A 16,920-nucleotide genomic window follows, 5' to 3' on the forward strand; every position below is an offset into this window, starting at 1 on the left:
CAAAAGCTAGACATCATGCCGAGATCCAAAGAAATTCAGAAACAAATGAGAAAGAAAGAAATTGAGATCTATCAGTCTGGAAATCATTTCTAAAGTTTTGGGACTCCAGCGAACCACTGTGAGAGCCATTATTCACAAATGGCAAAAACATGGAACAGTGGAGAACCTTCCCAGGAGTGGCCGGCTGACCAAAATTACCCCAAGAGCACTGCGACGATTCATCAGAGAGGTCACAAAAGTCCCCACAACAACATCCAAACAACTGCAGGCCTCACTTGCCTCAGTTAAGGTCAGTGTTCATGACTCCACCATAAGAAACAGACTGGGCAAAAATGGTCTGCATGGCAGAGTTCCGAGACGAAAACCACGACTTTTGAGAAAATACTCTGTGGACTGACGAGACAAAAGTTGAACTTTTTGGAAGGTGTGTGTCCCATTACTTCTGGCGTAAAAGTAACACTGCATTTCAGAAAAAGAACATCATACCAACAGTAAAATATGGTGGTGGTAGTGTGATGGTCTGGGGCTGTTTTGCTGCTTCAGGACCTGGAAGACTTGCTGTGATAAATGGAACCATGAATTCTGCTGTTTACCAAAAAATCCTTAAGGAGAATGTCCGACCATCTGTTCGTGACCTCAAGCTGAAGCGAACTTGGGTTCTGCAGAAGGACAATGATCCAAAACACACCAGCAAGTCCACCTCTGAATGGCTGAAGAAAAACAAAATGAAGACTTTGGAGTGGCCTAGTCAAAGCCCTGACCTAAATCCTATTGAGATGCTGTGGCATGACCTTAAAAATCTGGCTGAATTACAACAATTCTGCATAGATGAGTGGACCAAAACTCCTCCACAGTGCTGTAACAGACTCATTGCAAGTTATTGCAAACGCTTGATTGTAGTTGTTGCTGCTAAGGGTGGCCAAACCAGTTATAAGTTTAGGGGGAAAACATTTCTTCACACAGGCCCATGTAGTTTTGGATTTTGTTTTCCCCCTTAATAATAAAAACCTTCATTTAAAAAAAATTGCATGTTGTGTTTACTTGTGTTATCTTTTACTAATATTTAAATTAGTTTGATGATCTGAAACTTTAAAGTGTGACAAACATGCAAAAAATAAGAAATCAGGAAGGGGGCCAACAATTTTTCACACCACTATATGCATTTACTTAAGTTTGTGGAAATTTGATAAATCTGATTTGTCATGTGGCTTTCTTTTTACCACCTTATGATGATGTCAGTGTATATTAAAGGTGGTGTGGCTTTTTTGTTTGTTTGTTTTGTAAATTACAGTTTTAAACTGAAAAGTGTACAGGTTGTTCTGTAAATATAGTATACATTTTGCTCTCCCTTTTTTAGACCACATCTGCATTTTTTTTATGTAAAAAGGCAAGGATTTTTAAAAATGAACCATATTAAACATCCCAACGTGATTATAACTTTTCAGAAATAAGTATAGGTATACACATCAAAATAACAAGCCAAGATTAGCTGTGATAGCGAAAGATAAGACAAAATGTCCAAATGTCCAAAATTATTTTGATACAAATCACCATTCAGAACTAGAGCTGAGAGGGAGGAGGTGTGACATTCTGAGATGATGAATGGAGCAGACAGAACAAATCAGATAGCTCTTGAAACTCAGAGGATACAAGATGAGATGTAAGCAAACAAAGAAATGAACAAATAAACTATTTCTTCAAGTAAATGTAATGATTGGAAATCTGTCTCAGACACATGTTAAGATGTGACTATACTGCCACTGAGTGGACATGTGCGAGACACATCCTAATGATATTACTGATGGAAAAAAGTACATACATAGCGCTTTTGGTGACTTTTGTGCAAAACCGATTCATAATGTGTTTTTTTTTTCCTCTTTCAAAACAAGAAAACTATGACTACGAATTAGACACAGGACTGATGATTTACAAAGTGTACTTACTGCTACAATCATAATAGCAAGAAAATAACCAGTTACCCCACATAAATTTAATTTAAGTGACATAAATTAAAACAAATAATTTGTCAGGGGTTTGATTCATTAAAATGAATTAACAATATATATTCATTTTTTTTCTTTCTTGGATCAGTTAAATTATTAAACTCAATTTGTAAACTTTAAATCTATTTGTGAATTTTAACTCTCGTTCTTTAACGGTAGCCTATAATAAAAAAGCCAAATCTATATTTTTGTTTGTCCAAATATCATTAGACAGAGTCCTCATGTTAATGCAAAAGAAATACGGATACACGGATGCAGATGAACGCAGATGACGTAAGGAACGCGATGTCCTCTCTATTTTAACACGCTGTGTATTATTAGTAATTTTTGAGGTTAAAGTTTTTAAGACCGTACTACATCACCCTAAACTTTTTCAGACTAGCTCATAAACGGGTTTCCTTTTTAAAAAAAGTTTGTCGCTATGAATGCATGCTACAGTATGTTATTTTGAAAAGCAGGAAGATCCTCGCAGCGGACTGTAACTGGTTTCAGTATAATCGCGGGTGTGCACGAGCAATTTACTTTCCTTCCGGATTTTGCCTTTACGTGATCAGGTTTGTTTATATTCACCGAATCTACGCGAGCTTTGATCGTAGTAAAGCACGTATTGTAAACACACTGCGAGAGAAACTGCAGTCAGTGTTTGGTCATGCAGCGCGAGCGTTTCTAAACACCATGCAGCCGTCTGACAACTTGGTTTCATGTTCGTCCAGCTCACCGCTTCTTTTTACTATTCATATTGGTTTATTGCAGGAGGATGTTGGCGGTTTTTGAAGCATAAAAGTTTTTCACAAACTTGCTCAGAACTAAAATGAGGAGTCGCAGCAATTCTGGAGTTAAACTTGACAACTACGCGCGGATCGTTAATCTGACTATTCTGCGTCACCAAGTGAGTGTCTGCATTTCTACACGGACAACTGTTGATGCTTCACTAAGTAGTTTGTGTTTTTACTAAACATGTCTTCATTCTTTATATGTAGATATTTTTGATCTGGAATAGTTCTTGGATTTTTATTCATGCAGAGAGAAGATTAGTGCAGTTTAGTGTTGTGTTAAAAACTTACTATTAAATTTTTTTTTCACAATATTCCTTGTTTCATTGTAGTTTTCATCAACATAAGCATAAGGGACTTTTTAAATAGTCCTGTATGTAAAATATATTAGAAATTACGTTTGAATTTATTTTCATGGGCAGTTTTCCCTTGTGAAGGTACATTATTTTATCCACATAAAAACCCTAGTAACCTTTTAATCCTGTGAGGATAAAGCTTAATTAAGCCTCAAACTTTTAATGGTAGATTACATAATATATAGTTTTATAAATAGTATATTTTATATATATATACACATAGTTATAGTATATAGTATGTGTGTTTGTGTTTATGTGGTAAAAGTAATGCTTGCATATTTATTATACATATAGTGCAGTACCTGGAGCACTGGATATTTTTATCTAGCTGTATTGCTAACTTGTAGGACCCAGTGACAGGTCTGTTACCAGCAAGCAAAGAGCAGCCTGATGCCTGGGTGAGGGACAATGTCTACAGCATCCTGTCTGTCTGGGCTCTCAGTTTGGCTTACAGGAAGAACGCAGACCGTGATGAAGACAAGGCTAAAGCCTATGAGCTTGAGCAGGTACAAATTGGGATTTTTTTTTTTTTTTTGGCAGTGCGTTGGTATTGATTCTGATGTAACTTGAATGAACTGATTGAGTACTAGTATTAATTCACAGTACAGCTTTTAAGATATTTGTACAGTAACAACATCTGTTCATGAGAAGAACATATTATACAAAATCCAGAAAGAACCCACAGACTCATTAGGGTCTGCTGGATGAATATTTCTGATCACATGAGCACATGTGGCAAATGTTGTTTCATTTGAATGATCTTACATTAAGAGCATACCAAAATATTCACCACTGTAGGGTATTATTTACCTCCATGCATGTTTTTTTTTTTTTTTTTAAAGAAGGTCAGTTGTCTTTTCATGACTGTGTGTATGTGTCAGTGTATCTGTCTCTTTACATTGGCTCTGAAGTGTCATGTTACTCTTGCCTGTGCTATTAAATGAAGAGCTGAAAGGTCACAGTTGAACATGTGTTTCCAAGTGTTGTTTTTGGAGGCAGTCTGTGTGTCTTGATTTCTTTTTGCTTCTTTCAGAGTGTGGTGAAGTTAATGAGGGGAATTCTTCAGTGCATCATGCGACAGGTACTGCCCCCCATTAACCCTCAGCCTCCACACTACATGCTTAACAAATAAAAAAGATACAGTAGTAAGAAATACAACAGCCAGACTTGTCTGTACATTTCCAAAACATGCATTTATAGCACCTTCCTTTTTAATTTACATTTTATTTACCATTCTGTTTATCTGCCTGTAATCAAGGCCATAAGCCAATAAACATGCATGTAAACACTACCCTTTTAAAGTTTGGGGTCAGAAAGTTTTTTTTTGCTTTTTTAAGAAATTAACAATTTTATTCTGTATTTTCGTCTATTTCAAATAAATGCTGTTCTTTTAAGATTTATTAAAGAATCCTGAAAATATATGTGTTACTTTCCACAAAAATATTAAACAGTTAACTATTTTTAACATTGACAATAAGAAATGTTTCTTGAGCACCAAATCAGCATCATTTGAAGAATCATGTGAAACTGAAGAGTGGAGTAATGGTGCTGCAAAATCAGCTTTGCCATCACTGAAATAAATTACATTTGAAAATATATTAAATTTTAAAATGGTTATTTTAAATTATAATAATATTTTACAGTTTTACTGTTTATACTGTATTTTTTGATCAAATAAATGCAGCCTTGGTGAGCATTAGCAAGTTTTCAGAAAAAACAAAACCTTACATACCCCAAACTTTTGAACTGTAGTGTATGTGAAGATGTGCACAAAAATATACAAATGTGCGTACATGGTTATGCAATCTGTCAGTCTCATACGCACCCACTTCAATTGTGTGTCACTTTGTCTATTATATTTTGTCTGAAGTGTTCTTTTGTGCTCTAAAGTGCTCTCTCTTGTCCTCTTACATTTTATCAATGCAGCTGGACAAAGTGGAGAAGTTCAAATACAGTAAGAGCACTTTGGACAGCCTCCATGCCAAGTACAACACTAAGACCTGTGCCACTGTGGTGGGTGACAGTGAATGGGGGCATCTCCAGCTCGACGCTACCTCAGTCTATCTTCTCTTCCTGGCTCAGATGACTGCCTCAGGTACTCCAGGTCTCGCTTTAGAGCTCGCCTCTTATGGGCACTCACATCTTTCTCTAAAAGTGTGTGAGTTTTCTTCCTTTTTCCTCTTTTTGTCCATGTCATATAGTCTTTAGTAGGCTTGCACAAGTAATCAAATAAATAATAAAGTTTATATAGACTTTGATCAATAGACACACATGGAGCCCATCAAATATGGTAGACTGAGGCTCAAACTCAGCTTGCTTGATCCATGAGAACAAAGCAAGCACAATGCAATCGATTCAATCCACTCGATTCACATGGAATATTTTTAGGATTAATCAAACAGATTGACAGAATTTGAATTTTTTAGTTACCTGCATCATTAATTCTGATAACGATCAAAACCAATCAAAATTAAAGGGAAATAACCAACCATTAGGATTTTTGTTGTGATTGTACAGCCCTAAACTAACTATGTCTAACTAGTCATAGAAATACTGGAATCTGATTGGACACCGTTAGCTTACTGAGCCTAGCATTAATGGATCCTCTCCCACATATCCTTTGCCATGTCTTGTGTCCTTTTAGGGCTGCACATTGTGTACACTCAGGACGAGGTGGATGTGGTCCAAAATCTGCTGTTTTATATTGAATCTGCATACAAAGTGGCTGTAAGTCACTTAATATCGATCACTTAGGCCTTATATGTTGTGTGTTTTAGTCATTTTAGTCTGTAATTGACACTCTGTGTCTCTAACTGGCATTTTCTCCTATGATTGTTCAGGACTATGGGATGTGGGAGAGAGGAGACAAAACCAATCAGGGGATCCCCGAGCTTAATGCCAGCTCAATCGGGATGGCTAAAGTGAGTTTAATGAAACAAAAAAGACCAATGAAATGTCTTTCTCTTTCTTTCACACTCACACACTTCTACCTAATGTTGTCAGTCCTCTTCTGAGAGCTGTGAATTCTCAGACTGCCATGATGGGGAGGGGGTGTTCATGCCGTGCACTCGTGAACACTGCATATTAATGTGACCCAATGTAACCTCAACATGGCCTCTCTGGTATTACTGTTACTTCCCAGCTTTCCCTGCCAGCTTGTGTCATTACTGTTTGTTCCTCTTGTGACACTTCGCTCAGAGCAGAAAGCTTCTAGTTGTTCTTTCTCTGTCCTAGTAGTCTGAGTACCATTCTTAAGTTAGGGAACTAGTCCTTAACATTGAATTAATACAATACTGGTTTGAATTTAGAAAATCTGTAAAAATTAAATTGTGGCAGCCTCAATGATCTTAACACAGAAAATAAGAGTAAAGGTCAGAGTAGCTTATGCCTAATTTGTTTTCTGTGGCCCTGGATTTTAGTGCACACACTGAATGAATATTGGCTTTGTTGTGACCATTGAATTGAGATTCTTGCCAGGACAGAATACTGTAACAGCCCCTGAATGGACCCTTTGTAATTGCAGGCAGCGCTCGAAGCCCTAGATGACTTGAATCTATTTGGGGCCAAAGGGGGACCTGACTCTGTGGTTCATATCTTAGCAGATGATATACAGCACTGTCAGGTGAGGCTATAGATGTCGTAGTGCTCTGAATTTTCCTATGCATGTGCTTCATCATCAGCTGACTTGATAAAAAATATTAAAATGATTACCATCTCCACTCAATCCATTCTGAGCTCCATGTTGCCCAGAGCTTCAACATCTAAAGAGGTGGATGCTGGCCTCCTGTCCATCATTTCATATCCAGCTTTTGCTGTGGAAGACATGGAGTTAGTCAATATCACTAAGGAGGAAATCATCTCCAAGCTCCAGGTCAGGACTTGATCTCAGACATGAGGAACTTGTTTATTAACAGCTGTCTGTCTCTCACTGTAGGATGGGGTATATTTGTCACTTGCATCTCTTTTTGTCTGTAGGGAAGATATGGCTGTTGTCGTTTCCTTAGAGATGGCCACAAAACTCCTAAAGAAGTCAGTACATCACACAGTATTTAATACATATATAAACTGTCTCTAATAAACTAAATTCATCTTTTTAATTGGAATTTACTTTTTAAAATACATGTCCTCTTTTTTTTTCAATAGGACCCTAACAGGCTGTACTATGAATCTGCAGAGCTGAAACTTTTTGAAAACATTGAATGTGAGTGGCCACTTTTCTGGACCTACCTGATCTTGGACGGCATCTTTAACAACAGTCCAGAGCAGGTAATTTCATCCAGAATTTTTAGCCAGTCTCATTCTGGAAATATGAGTGATGTATATGTGATAAGATGTTTTCTTATCAAACCGATTACAATATATTTTGCATATGTTGTTTAATTTTCATTTGTTTCAGCATGTGGCTAAAGATACTACTATCACAAAATATACAGATTTTAGGCAGATTTCACAGAAAATGGTCTTGTGTATGATAAGCATTAAACTATAATTCCATCCAGTCGCATGATATCAAACATGTCCAAAGAACTGATTTTAGAACACACATGGTTTTTATTTGGCTTTGCATGAGTTTACTGTATGATTCACAGTTTTGTAATTACTTGGAGTCTGTTCAGATTGTAAAGCTCATGTAGTTTAGAATACTGGTGCCTTCTGGCAGCTAGTCTAGAGATTTCAGACAAGACAAAGCTTGAGAGAGACTTTCTAGAGGTTAAAAATACATGTGTGCTGCAGATGCAGGCAGGTTGGATTTCCACATTTCTGTCCTCTCAGGTTCAGGAGTATCGGGAAGCTCTGGAAGGTATCATGATCAAACAGAAAGATGGAATACGGCTGCTGCCTGAACTCTATAGTGTTCCTCCAGATAAGGTGAGAGATTCCTAAATAACCAATTAAACTGATCTGATTCTTTTTTTAAATCTGAATAGCAATGAAATATCACTGGATTAACGTTTTAAATGATTTCAGGTGGATGAAGAGTATGTTAATCCACACACGGTGGAGAGGATCCCAATGGGAAAGTGTCCTCTGAAGTGGGGCCAGTCCCTTTATGTCCTGGGCAATCTTTTAGCAGAGGTGAGAAGTTAAAGGTCATGTATTTGCTATACCTATTGTTTGAAAGATTTGATTTTGTACCAAGTTATATATGTGAAAGTATGATAAACACCTCAAACTTCTCTCGTCCTTTCCATTTCAGGGTTTTTTGGCTCCTGGAGAGATAGACCCTTTAAACCGCAGGTTCTCTACCATCCCTAAACCAGATGTTGTTGTACAAGGTTTAAACATTTTTTTTAAACAATTACACTTGATTCCATGTTATGTATTGCATGTTTGAAATTTACCCTGATGTTTGCATTTTGTTCTGACAGTGTCCATCCTTGCTGAGAATGAGGATATTAAGGCACTCCTGCAGAAGAATGGGATTGATGTGGAGACAGTGGCAGACATCCACCCCATCAGAGTGCAACCATCTCGAGTTCTCAGCCATATTTATGCTAGATTAGGTAGGAACTGGTACATCATAAGGTCTCACTTAACACTAGTATGAAGAAATGCAAAACATGCTATTATTTTTTAAACAATGCTGTTAATTTATTTTTTATTTTTTGCTGAAAAAATTGTAATTAGGATACATGTGTGTGTTTATCTTTCTCTAGGGCGTAATGAGAGACTGGGGCTAACCGGCAGACCTTACCGTAGGATTGGCGTGTTAGGAACCTCCAAGCTTTACATCGTCCGCAACACCATCTTTAGCTTCACACCTCAGGTTCTTCATAATGTGCTGAAATTGGCATGTTTGAGGCTTATGCTGAGACAGAAAGCCAGAGAAAAATGGTCACAGCTTTTAAAATATATGCTAAATGCCAAATGTTTTTCAAAATCTCTCAGTCTTTTCACATTATTTGTCCTAATTTCTCTGTGTTTGTTACTTCCCTGTAGTTCATAGATCATCAGCAGTTCTATCTGGCTCTGGACAACAAGATGATCGTGGAAATGTTGCGGACTGACCTGTCCTACCTCTCCTCTCGCTGGAGGATGACTGGCCGTCCTACCGTCACCTTTCCCATTTCCCAGACCATGCTTAGTGAGTGAAAACTGGCACCTCTGAAAATGTGGAGTCATCTCAAAAAATGCTAGATGTGAGGTGTGAAGTTCTTTTGTGTGTTACCTCTTAGACCATGAACACACAGACTTGGACCCTGCTGTGCTGGCTACCCTTAAGAAACTACAGGATGGGTACTTTGGAGGGGCAAGGTCAGACAATGAGGCTATAAATAAATGTAATGATCAACAATACATTTTCAAGGACAGTCTCAGCTTACTTGCTTGCTGCTCGCAATTTTGCTAGGATCCAGACCGGCAAGTTATCTGAGTTCCTGACCACGTCTTGTTGTGCTCATCTGAGCTTCCTCGATAGTGGTAAGACACGCTCCAATAGGGGCTCGGATGAAGATGATGATGTTAAGGACGGCTGCTTTAGAGGTGCTGTGCATGACCTGAGCTTCAGTGATGGTAAGGGGAAATAATATTCTGATGAAGAGTTTTTGTTTGACGATGACTTCTGAATTGGTCAAATACTGATGTTGGTAATTTTGGAGATGAAGTCCTTGATGTAGGGTTTTGATTTGAATAGCTCCCATTGATAAACTCTTAGTTCTTTGTGTTTTCTATTATATTAGTTATTATGAATCATTTGCATTTTCCTCTTTTACGCATTTTACTTTACTTTTAGGTATAGACTACATCTTTAGCGTAAACGTTCCCAAATGTTATTTATTTTGATCTTTTCGAATCCAGTCTTTAGGGAGACCTTGTAACTAAATGATTTAAATAGTTTACATAATGAAGAATTTTTTGACTCTTCTGGTTTTTTCTCTGCCATCATTGCAAGTTGTGTTATCCTTGTGATTTTTAAGTTGATCATTTGCAATGAGCACTTGCAGTGTGAACACAGCATCATGTTGCTCAAAATGTATGCATTTTTTAGCTTAATTTCTTTTGCATTTTATTCAAGAATCTATGGCATTTCTGATGAGGAATGAAATGGAGGATTGATTAGACATGAACAGTCTGGCTTATCAAGCTTGAATTATTCTCTAAGGAATGCATTTGCACTTGGACTGTAGGCTGTAATGTCACAAAAGCACTTTAGTTTGGTGCATTGCAAAATGTTTTCCCTGAATGTCTTGCTGCTTATTGTCGCCTCCAATCCAACAAACTCTCTTTTTCTCATGTCTTTCTTTCAAATCCTGACTCCTAACCCTTTTTTCTCAGATACAGATGATCTAGCACAATACCTAGACCAGCTGTTGACTGCAGCGGTGCCTCAGCGGGGGCTCAGAGTCGAGGCACAGGCAAAAGGACTGATTCGCTTCAAGGCTGCAGCCACTAAGACATGTGAGATGGTGTCTCTCATGAACAAAGCCAAGGAGCTCCAAATCCACAGTGAGCTGAACCAATATCGACCACTACTGTGCTCAAACTGAAATCATACTTGTTGAAGGGTAATATTTAGGGATGCAACAACTAGTCTTTAATGGAATTGGTCAGCAATGAATTACAAAATTGATTAGCTTGGTCTTTTTGCTTGTATATCATTGCTGTAAAGATGTAAGCATGAGAGGATGTTACATTAAAATAGTAAAAAAGCTTAACTGTATAGTTTTATGTGGCCAGGTTACATCAAGTGCTTTGACAGATTAGCAGTTCAAGACACCTGATGCTTTTTTTTTCTTTTTTCCTGTCATCATGTAATTACCACCATGTCATTCAGACAAGACGAAGCAAAACATTTCTTACAATATTTTTTTTCTACAGAGGAAAGAAATTTGTACAGGTTTAGAATGACATGATGGTGAGTAAATGATGACAGAATTCTCATTTTGGGTGAACTGTCCATTTAAAAAAACAATAGAGGCATAAAAAAACAAAGAAACTGTAGTTCGATAGCAACACAAAATCAATAAGGGCATATGTCTAACAAGGGAAAGAGTACACCATTTGTCTTTATACATTTCCATTCATTTTTTTCCTGTCTTTTTCTGTTCCTTGGTTTCTTGTCTGTTTTCAGATGTGAACATGTATCTTCCCAATAAACTTTTCCACTCCCCTCAGCCTGCGTTTAATCTAAAAGATTTCCCAGGACAACACAGAAGTCATGTGTGTATATGCACACACACAAAGGATCTTTTAAAAATGCAAAACTGAGACGACAGAAACCTTTTTAATATGTTTCCTTGATCTCTGTAGAGTCCCGAGGTGCTTGTGTCCTCTGAGTGTAACCTGCCTCGGGACACTCATGGTGGCATTGACTACAGTGGTCTAGTCCAGGCGCTAAAAGACACTCAGAGCCTTCATGACCAGGCCGACATCCTCTACATCCTTTTTAAAGACAAGTAAGTCCACTGCCAGATTTGAATCAAAGTTATAAGAGTTGTCTATACTTTTTTTTGTATTCAGTCTAATGTGTGTTCTCACAGGGGAATGGACTGGGACACTCAGCTGCATGGGAAAGTCACCACTGTCAAGAGTTTGCTGGTGGAGCTCTATGAGAAGGCGGGAGATCTGCGTTGCTGGGATCTCATCCGTATGATTTCAGGCGTGCTCTGCAAGAAAGTGGAGGAACTGGACTGGGTAAGATCTAAATGCAAGCTTGTGGAAAAGAAACTATAACACCGGCTGATATTTGCATTCTTCTTATCCAAGAAATGTTACATATGCTCTTTTTGTTAGATTGTCACAGGATGTGTTTATATTGTATTTCCTTCGTGAATTGTTCTGTATTTTGCCTGATGGTCATGTTTGTAGGCCTGCTCAGATTTGCTGGCCCATCAAAAGCACTTGACCGTGGGTTTACCACCGGAGCCCAGAGAGAAGACCATTACTGCGTGAGTTTTCATAGTCATTCACAGTGCAGATGGCAACAAAATGCTGTACTATGTTGTTAGCATGTGGGTTATCTGGATGTTTCTCTGCAGGCCTTTGCCACCTGACCAATTGGCCTTACTTATTGATCAAGCCAGCGAGAACAACATCACTGTTGCCATCCTCACACAGGTTACATGCAAACATACACTGATTTGACACTACCATTCAAAAGTTTGGGGTCAGTAAAATACAGTAACAAATTAAGGATGCGAACTGACAGTAAAGACATTTATGTTCTTACAAAAGATTTCTAGTTCATAGAAATGCATTCAAAAAAATTAAAAATCTTAACAACCCTAAACTTATGAACAGTAGTTTCTGAAAATTATTTTCTTTAAACTTTATGAGACTAATATGTTCATATCGATGGTGCACAGATTCATCATATTTAGCCAAAATATTTCATAAACATCTCAAATTCTATAAAGCTTTCTATTAAATTCTGTACATACAGCTTCCATTCAGGCCTTGCTTATAAAATGTTTGGGCACACTGTATTTTAAGCCCCAAGTCTCGCTATTAACTAACCACTAACTATGACTTTTTCCTCAAACTCTTAATTTTCTGCTTATTAATAGTTAGTAAGATAGTTAAGTTTAGGTTTTGGGTAGGATTAGGGATGTAGAATATGGTCATGCAGAATATGTGCTTTATAAATACTAACAAAGACAATATGTTAATAATGCTAATAAGCAACTAGTTATTAGTAAGACTCGGTCCCTGTACTAAAGTGTTACCAAATGTTTTTTGATCTTTTAATTTGTGTGAGATCATTTTTGTTTTCGATACAAGTGTTTGTTTTTGTGTATGCATTAGGAGATCATAGTGTACCTAGCAATGATCATCAGAACACAGCCCAGTTTGTTCAGTGAGATGTTTCGGCTGAGGATTGGTCTCATCATTCAAGTTATGGCTACTGAGCTTGCCCAGTCTCTAAACTGCTCGGGTACTGCATTTATCATTCATCGTGTATTCATAGAGCATTTTAGGAAATTTAAGAATGTGCTTTTCATTTCTAAGCAAATAAATATGTCTTATGTGTGTCAAAGGTGAAGAGGCAACTGAGAGTCTGATGAAACTGAGTCCCTCCGAGTTGAAGAATCTTCTCCACAACATTTTGAGTGGCAAAGAATTTGGTGTTGAGAGAAGTGGTGAGTGACTTCATGAGAGTTACTGTGTTGTGTAGTTTGTGTAAAAATACAAGTTTAGCATTGATAGCTAATATTTTTATGATTGGTTTGGTTTTGGATGTGTGCATGCTGGCTGTTCAGTTCGTTCAGTTGAGCCCGGCGCCAGTCCTGTTATCTCCATCCACGAGGTCGGCAATGTTGGTGCTACCAAGAGTGAGCGTGCAGGCATCAGCAAACTGAAGAGTGACATGAAGATGGTAGGTGACCACACACCCAGACTAGAGGAACAAAAACATAACAGAGGCCAGATATTACAAAGGCACAATTAAATTAAGTTGTGTGAACATTATAGTGACCATATATGTCATGACTCTATGTGTTTAATAGTTTTTAAATATTTTCAGCTGGAAGAACGTCGACTGTCATGGTCGATCCAAAGTAAGGTGATGTGTCTTATGAGCTGTGACTCAGTCTCATGTATGGGTCTAATCTCAAATTAACTTCAGACACTCAAAGTCAAGATACAAACTGACATTAGTTGCTTAATTTGGTGGGTTGATTATCGTAATGCTGTGGGAGGAAATCCATGGTACATCTGAAGTTTGAATCTGTGTGTCACAAGAAGGAGAATATACAGGTTTCATGGGGTCTGAAGGTGCTTGGCAATGTGTTTAATTCCACAGGTGATGTGAATATAATTGTTGAATGAGGCTTAAAATATTTTTTAGGTCATGTAGGAAGTTCATAAAACTGACCACCCACATTGCTGTCTGTCTTTTCCCTTTGTAGACATTTTCAGGTCAATCCTTTGACACAGAGCACATGGAGTCAGAGGTAAGTACTCGGCTCTTAAAAGACATTGAACAGGTAAACAGGTGTGATAAACTAATAAAAGGCAGACTAGTAAGTAGATTTACCTGTTCAGCATTGAAAATGAAAACTTACCGACTCACTACTAGTCAGCCTTTTATTAGTCAACACATCCTCTGTGTTTATTATTGCACCCTTGCAAACTATTCTAACACAAACATTCACATTTGTAGATTTTAAATTAAGATTGAAAGAATTTCGGTCATGCGACTGTGATGTAGTTCATTTTTACTCTATGTTTAGGTTTCTACTTCTGGCAGTTGTATTTAGGCTTCAAAATTCAAGTTGTGATTATAACTTTTGGGTCAGCCTACAAAAATACATAATCTCTGCACACATTCTTTGGCCAAGAAATACAAAGCTATTATAATAAACTAGATTATAACATTAGCTCCACATTCCCAACATATTTCTTTAATGATGTTCCCATATACCAGGATGTTACTTCCCTTAACCATGTTATTAAACCAAGTCAAACTTGGTGTCACTAAACACCAGAATGAAGTCACATGCCTTCCCAGTCACCAGATTTTTTTTTAAAACGGATATACATTTTCTTCATGTCTTGAGTAGTGTCGCAATATACAAATGCACTGTTCAATACTTGGATGAAATTTGTGACCCTGGACCACAAAACCAGTCTTAAGTTGCTGCTGGGGTGTATTTTTAGCAATAGCCAAACAAAAAAAAAAAAACATTGTATGGGTCAAAATGATAAATTTTTCTTTTATGCCAAAAATCATTAGGATATTAAGTAAGATCATGTTCCATGAAGATATTTTGTAAATTTCCTACTGTTAATATATGAAAACCTAATTTTTGATTAGTAATACGCACTGCTAAGAACTTCATTTGGACAACTTCAAAGGCAATTTTCTCAGTATTTTGATTTTTTTGCACCCTCAGATTCCAGATTTTCAAATAGTTGTATTGTCCTATCCTAACAAACCATACATCAATGGAAAGCTTATTCATTCAGCTTTCAGATGATGTATACATCTCAATTTCGAAAAATTGACCCTTATGACTGGTTTTGTGGTCCACGGTCACATTTATGCAAGAATTAGTTAGTTCTGAAGGCAAATGGGTGTCCTACTTGTAATTTAGTTCTTAAGTCAACAGCTGTTTTTATTAGTTGCCTAATAGGCATAATGTTGTTGTTTAAAGGTGCATCACTAGTATGTCTTACTACCAAGCGGTTTTACAGATTATTGACCTGTGCTAATAATATGTGACTTACAGAGGTGCCCGATGCCTTCAATTGATGCACTTGACAGCTCAATCAGTGTTGGTGCGTCCCGGGACAGTCGGCAGGGCCAGTGGCTGCGCAGAAGAAGGCTTGACGGTGCGCTCAACAGAGTTCCTGTAGGCTTCTATCAAAAAGTCTGGAAGATTCTGCAGAAGGTTGGAAGAATTTGAGAGGAAATTGTTATGCTAATAACATTAAATAGACTGTAAAACACATAGTATAAGTTTTTTATGCAGAAGAGTGCACTATATTCATTTATTGTTTTGTTTGTTTGTTTTTTGCCCACAGTGTCATGGCCTTTCAATAGAAGGCTTTGTGCTCCCATCTTCTACTACAAGAGAGGTTTAGGACCATTAAAAGTGTCTTAAAAATCATTTCACCAGTTCCTCTCATTGCTTTCTCTCACTGACTGTAAATTTTCCTCCCCACCGCTATATCTCTCCCTCTCTCCAGATGACCCCGGGTGAGATAAAGTTTGCGGTACATGTGGAAATGGTGCTGAACCGTGTCCCTCAGCCTGAATATAGGCAGCTGCTGGTCGAAGGGATCCTGGTACTTACAATGCTGGCTGATGTGGACATTCAGAGCGTTGGCAGCATCATCCACATAGAGAAGATAGTTCACATTGCCAATGACATGTTCTACAAGGACCAGGTATGGTGTATTTATCTGAAATGTTTTCAGTAACATGATTTCACTTGGTATTTATTATCATCAAATGTTAATTAATTTCCTTTCGCTGCTGCAGAAGGATCTTGGTGCAGAGGACAGTATTTTAGAAAAGGACCTCTCTACGGGAATCTGCCGGCTCCTGTATGACACTGCACCCAGCGGTCGCTTTGGCTCCATGACTTACCTCACTAAAGCTGTGGCTATCTACGTCCAGGACTTCCTGCCTAGTGGCGCCTGTACTGTACAGTGATATCATGAAGTTTTTAAATAGTATAGTTTTTATTGTACAGAGAAAGAGACCACTATTTTAGAGCAGTTATTTAGGTGTTTGTGTGAGTTTGAGTGTGAAAGCAAAATCTGCAACCGTTTTAAACAAAAATGAATAAACTTATTGACCACATGCTTTGGTAGTTTACCGTTTGATGGTGTTGCCATTCAAGAGTCATAATTTAGGTTTTCTATAGACCTTAGTCAGGGTAGCTACACATTTTATTTTTGACAAGGCTGTGAAGAATGGAAATGTATTGCAGTGTTGTTTGTCAAGATTGTAAGTTTGTGCTCATAAAGGCAAATTTGAGTAAAATTCAGTATCATGTCTATCCTGACTAACGGCTATTAAGCATGAAACTCAGTTTTTGTTCTTTTTGATTTTTGTTTGCCAATGCAAATGAAGAGATATACTGCTAAGATAAGAATGTAGTGTGTTTACAGGTGCCTACTTGTGTATGGTATTTTACATTAGTGTTTTAGACTTGCATTTGTTGCTGTTACCAGCCAGTAGTAGATGTTTGCATGCACTTAAGGAAGCCAATGTGGGATAGTAACTTATTTATTTTGCTTACAAAATTACAACTGAATGAAAATGAAATTTAAATAAAAGTATTTTACTTATTGAATTACCCAGGCATTTGTGGATTTTTGCTGTTTCCTATAAGAAAA

At 37.5% G+C, this 16,920-nt stretch overlaps 1 protein-coding gene across 5 annotated transcripts; it reads left to right on the forward strand.

The window, feature by feature from the left end:
* The first annotated feature begins 2,217 nt into the window (after window positions 1-2,217).
* On the forward strand, window positions 2,218-16,873 carry LOC109094309 (phosphorylase b kinase regulatory subunit alpha, skeletal muscle isoform-like). 5 transcript variants are annotated; one of them, XM_042728274.1, is made up of 34 exons: window positions 2,218-2,276; window positions 2,757-2,892; window positions 3,480-3,638; window positions 4,166-4,213; window positions 5,059-5,227; window positions 5,777-5,859; window positions 5,973-6,053; window positions 6,656-6,754; window positions 6,857-7,003; window positions 7,108-7,161; window positions 7,276-7,398; window positions 7,906-8,001; window positions 8,101-8,208; window positions 8,330-8,408; window positions 8,502-8,636; window positions 8,790-8,899; window positions 9,073-9,217; window positions 9,309-9,387; window positions 9,482-9,645; window positions 10,408-10,578; window positions 11,204-11,292; window positions 11,383-11,528; window positions 11,613-11,766; window positions 11,941-12,020; window positions 12,111-12,189; window positions 12,877-13,006; window positions 13,110-13,211; window positions 13,332-13,447; window positions 13,595-13,633; window positions 13,980-14,024; window positions 15,303-15,464; window positions 15,598-15,651; window positions 15,763-15,963; window positions 16,058-16,873. In XM_042728274.1, exons 2-34 carry the CDS (start codon window positions 2,815-2,817, stop codon window positions 16,229-16,231), a joined length of 3,699 nt encoding a protein of 1,232 aa, XP_042584208.1. In that variant the 5' UTR covers window positions 2,218-2,276; window positions 2,757-2,814; the 3' UTR covers window positions 16,232-16,873. The 5 variants fall into 5 exon arrangements, with proteins under 5 accessions (XP_042584208.1, XP_042584207.1, XP_042584206.1 ...); XM_042728273.1 differs by lacking the exon at window positions 2,218-2,276 and adding an exon at window positions 2,283-2,638; XM_042728272.1 differs by lacking the exon at window positions 2,218-2,276 and adding an exon at window positions 2,283-2,557.
* Window positions 16,874-16,920: the final 47 nt, after the last annotated feature.

This window comes from Cyprinus carpio, chromosome B7, assembly GCF_018340385.1.
Source record: "Cyprinus carpio isolate SPL01 chromosome B7, ASM1834038v1, whole genome shotgun sequence".
NCBI lineage: Eukaryota > Metazoa > Chordata > Actinopteri > Cypriniformes > Cyprinidae > Cyprinus > Cyprinus carpio.

What these genes read in the sequence shown, in the direction of transcription:
- LOC109094309 (XM_042728274.1), top strand. Translation starts at nt 2,815, where the DNA reads ATGAGGAGTCGCAGCAATTCTGGAGTTAAACTTGACAACTACGCGCGG. An exon ending in CAAGGAGCTCCAAATCCACA is followed by an intron (nt 10,579 to 11,203) that starts GTGAGCTGAACC and finishes GTCTGTTTTCAG; the next exon opens with ATGTGAACATGTATCTTCCC. An exon ending in ACATGTTCTACAAGGACCAG is followed by an intron (nt 15,964 to 16,057) that starts GTATGGTGTATT and finishes TCGCTGCTGCAG; the next exon opens with AAGGATCTTGGTGCAGAGGA.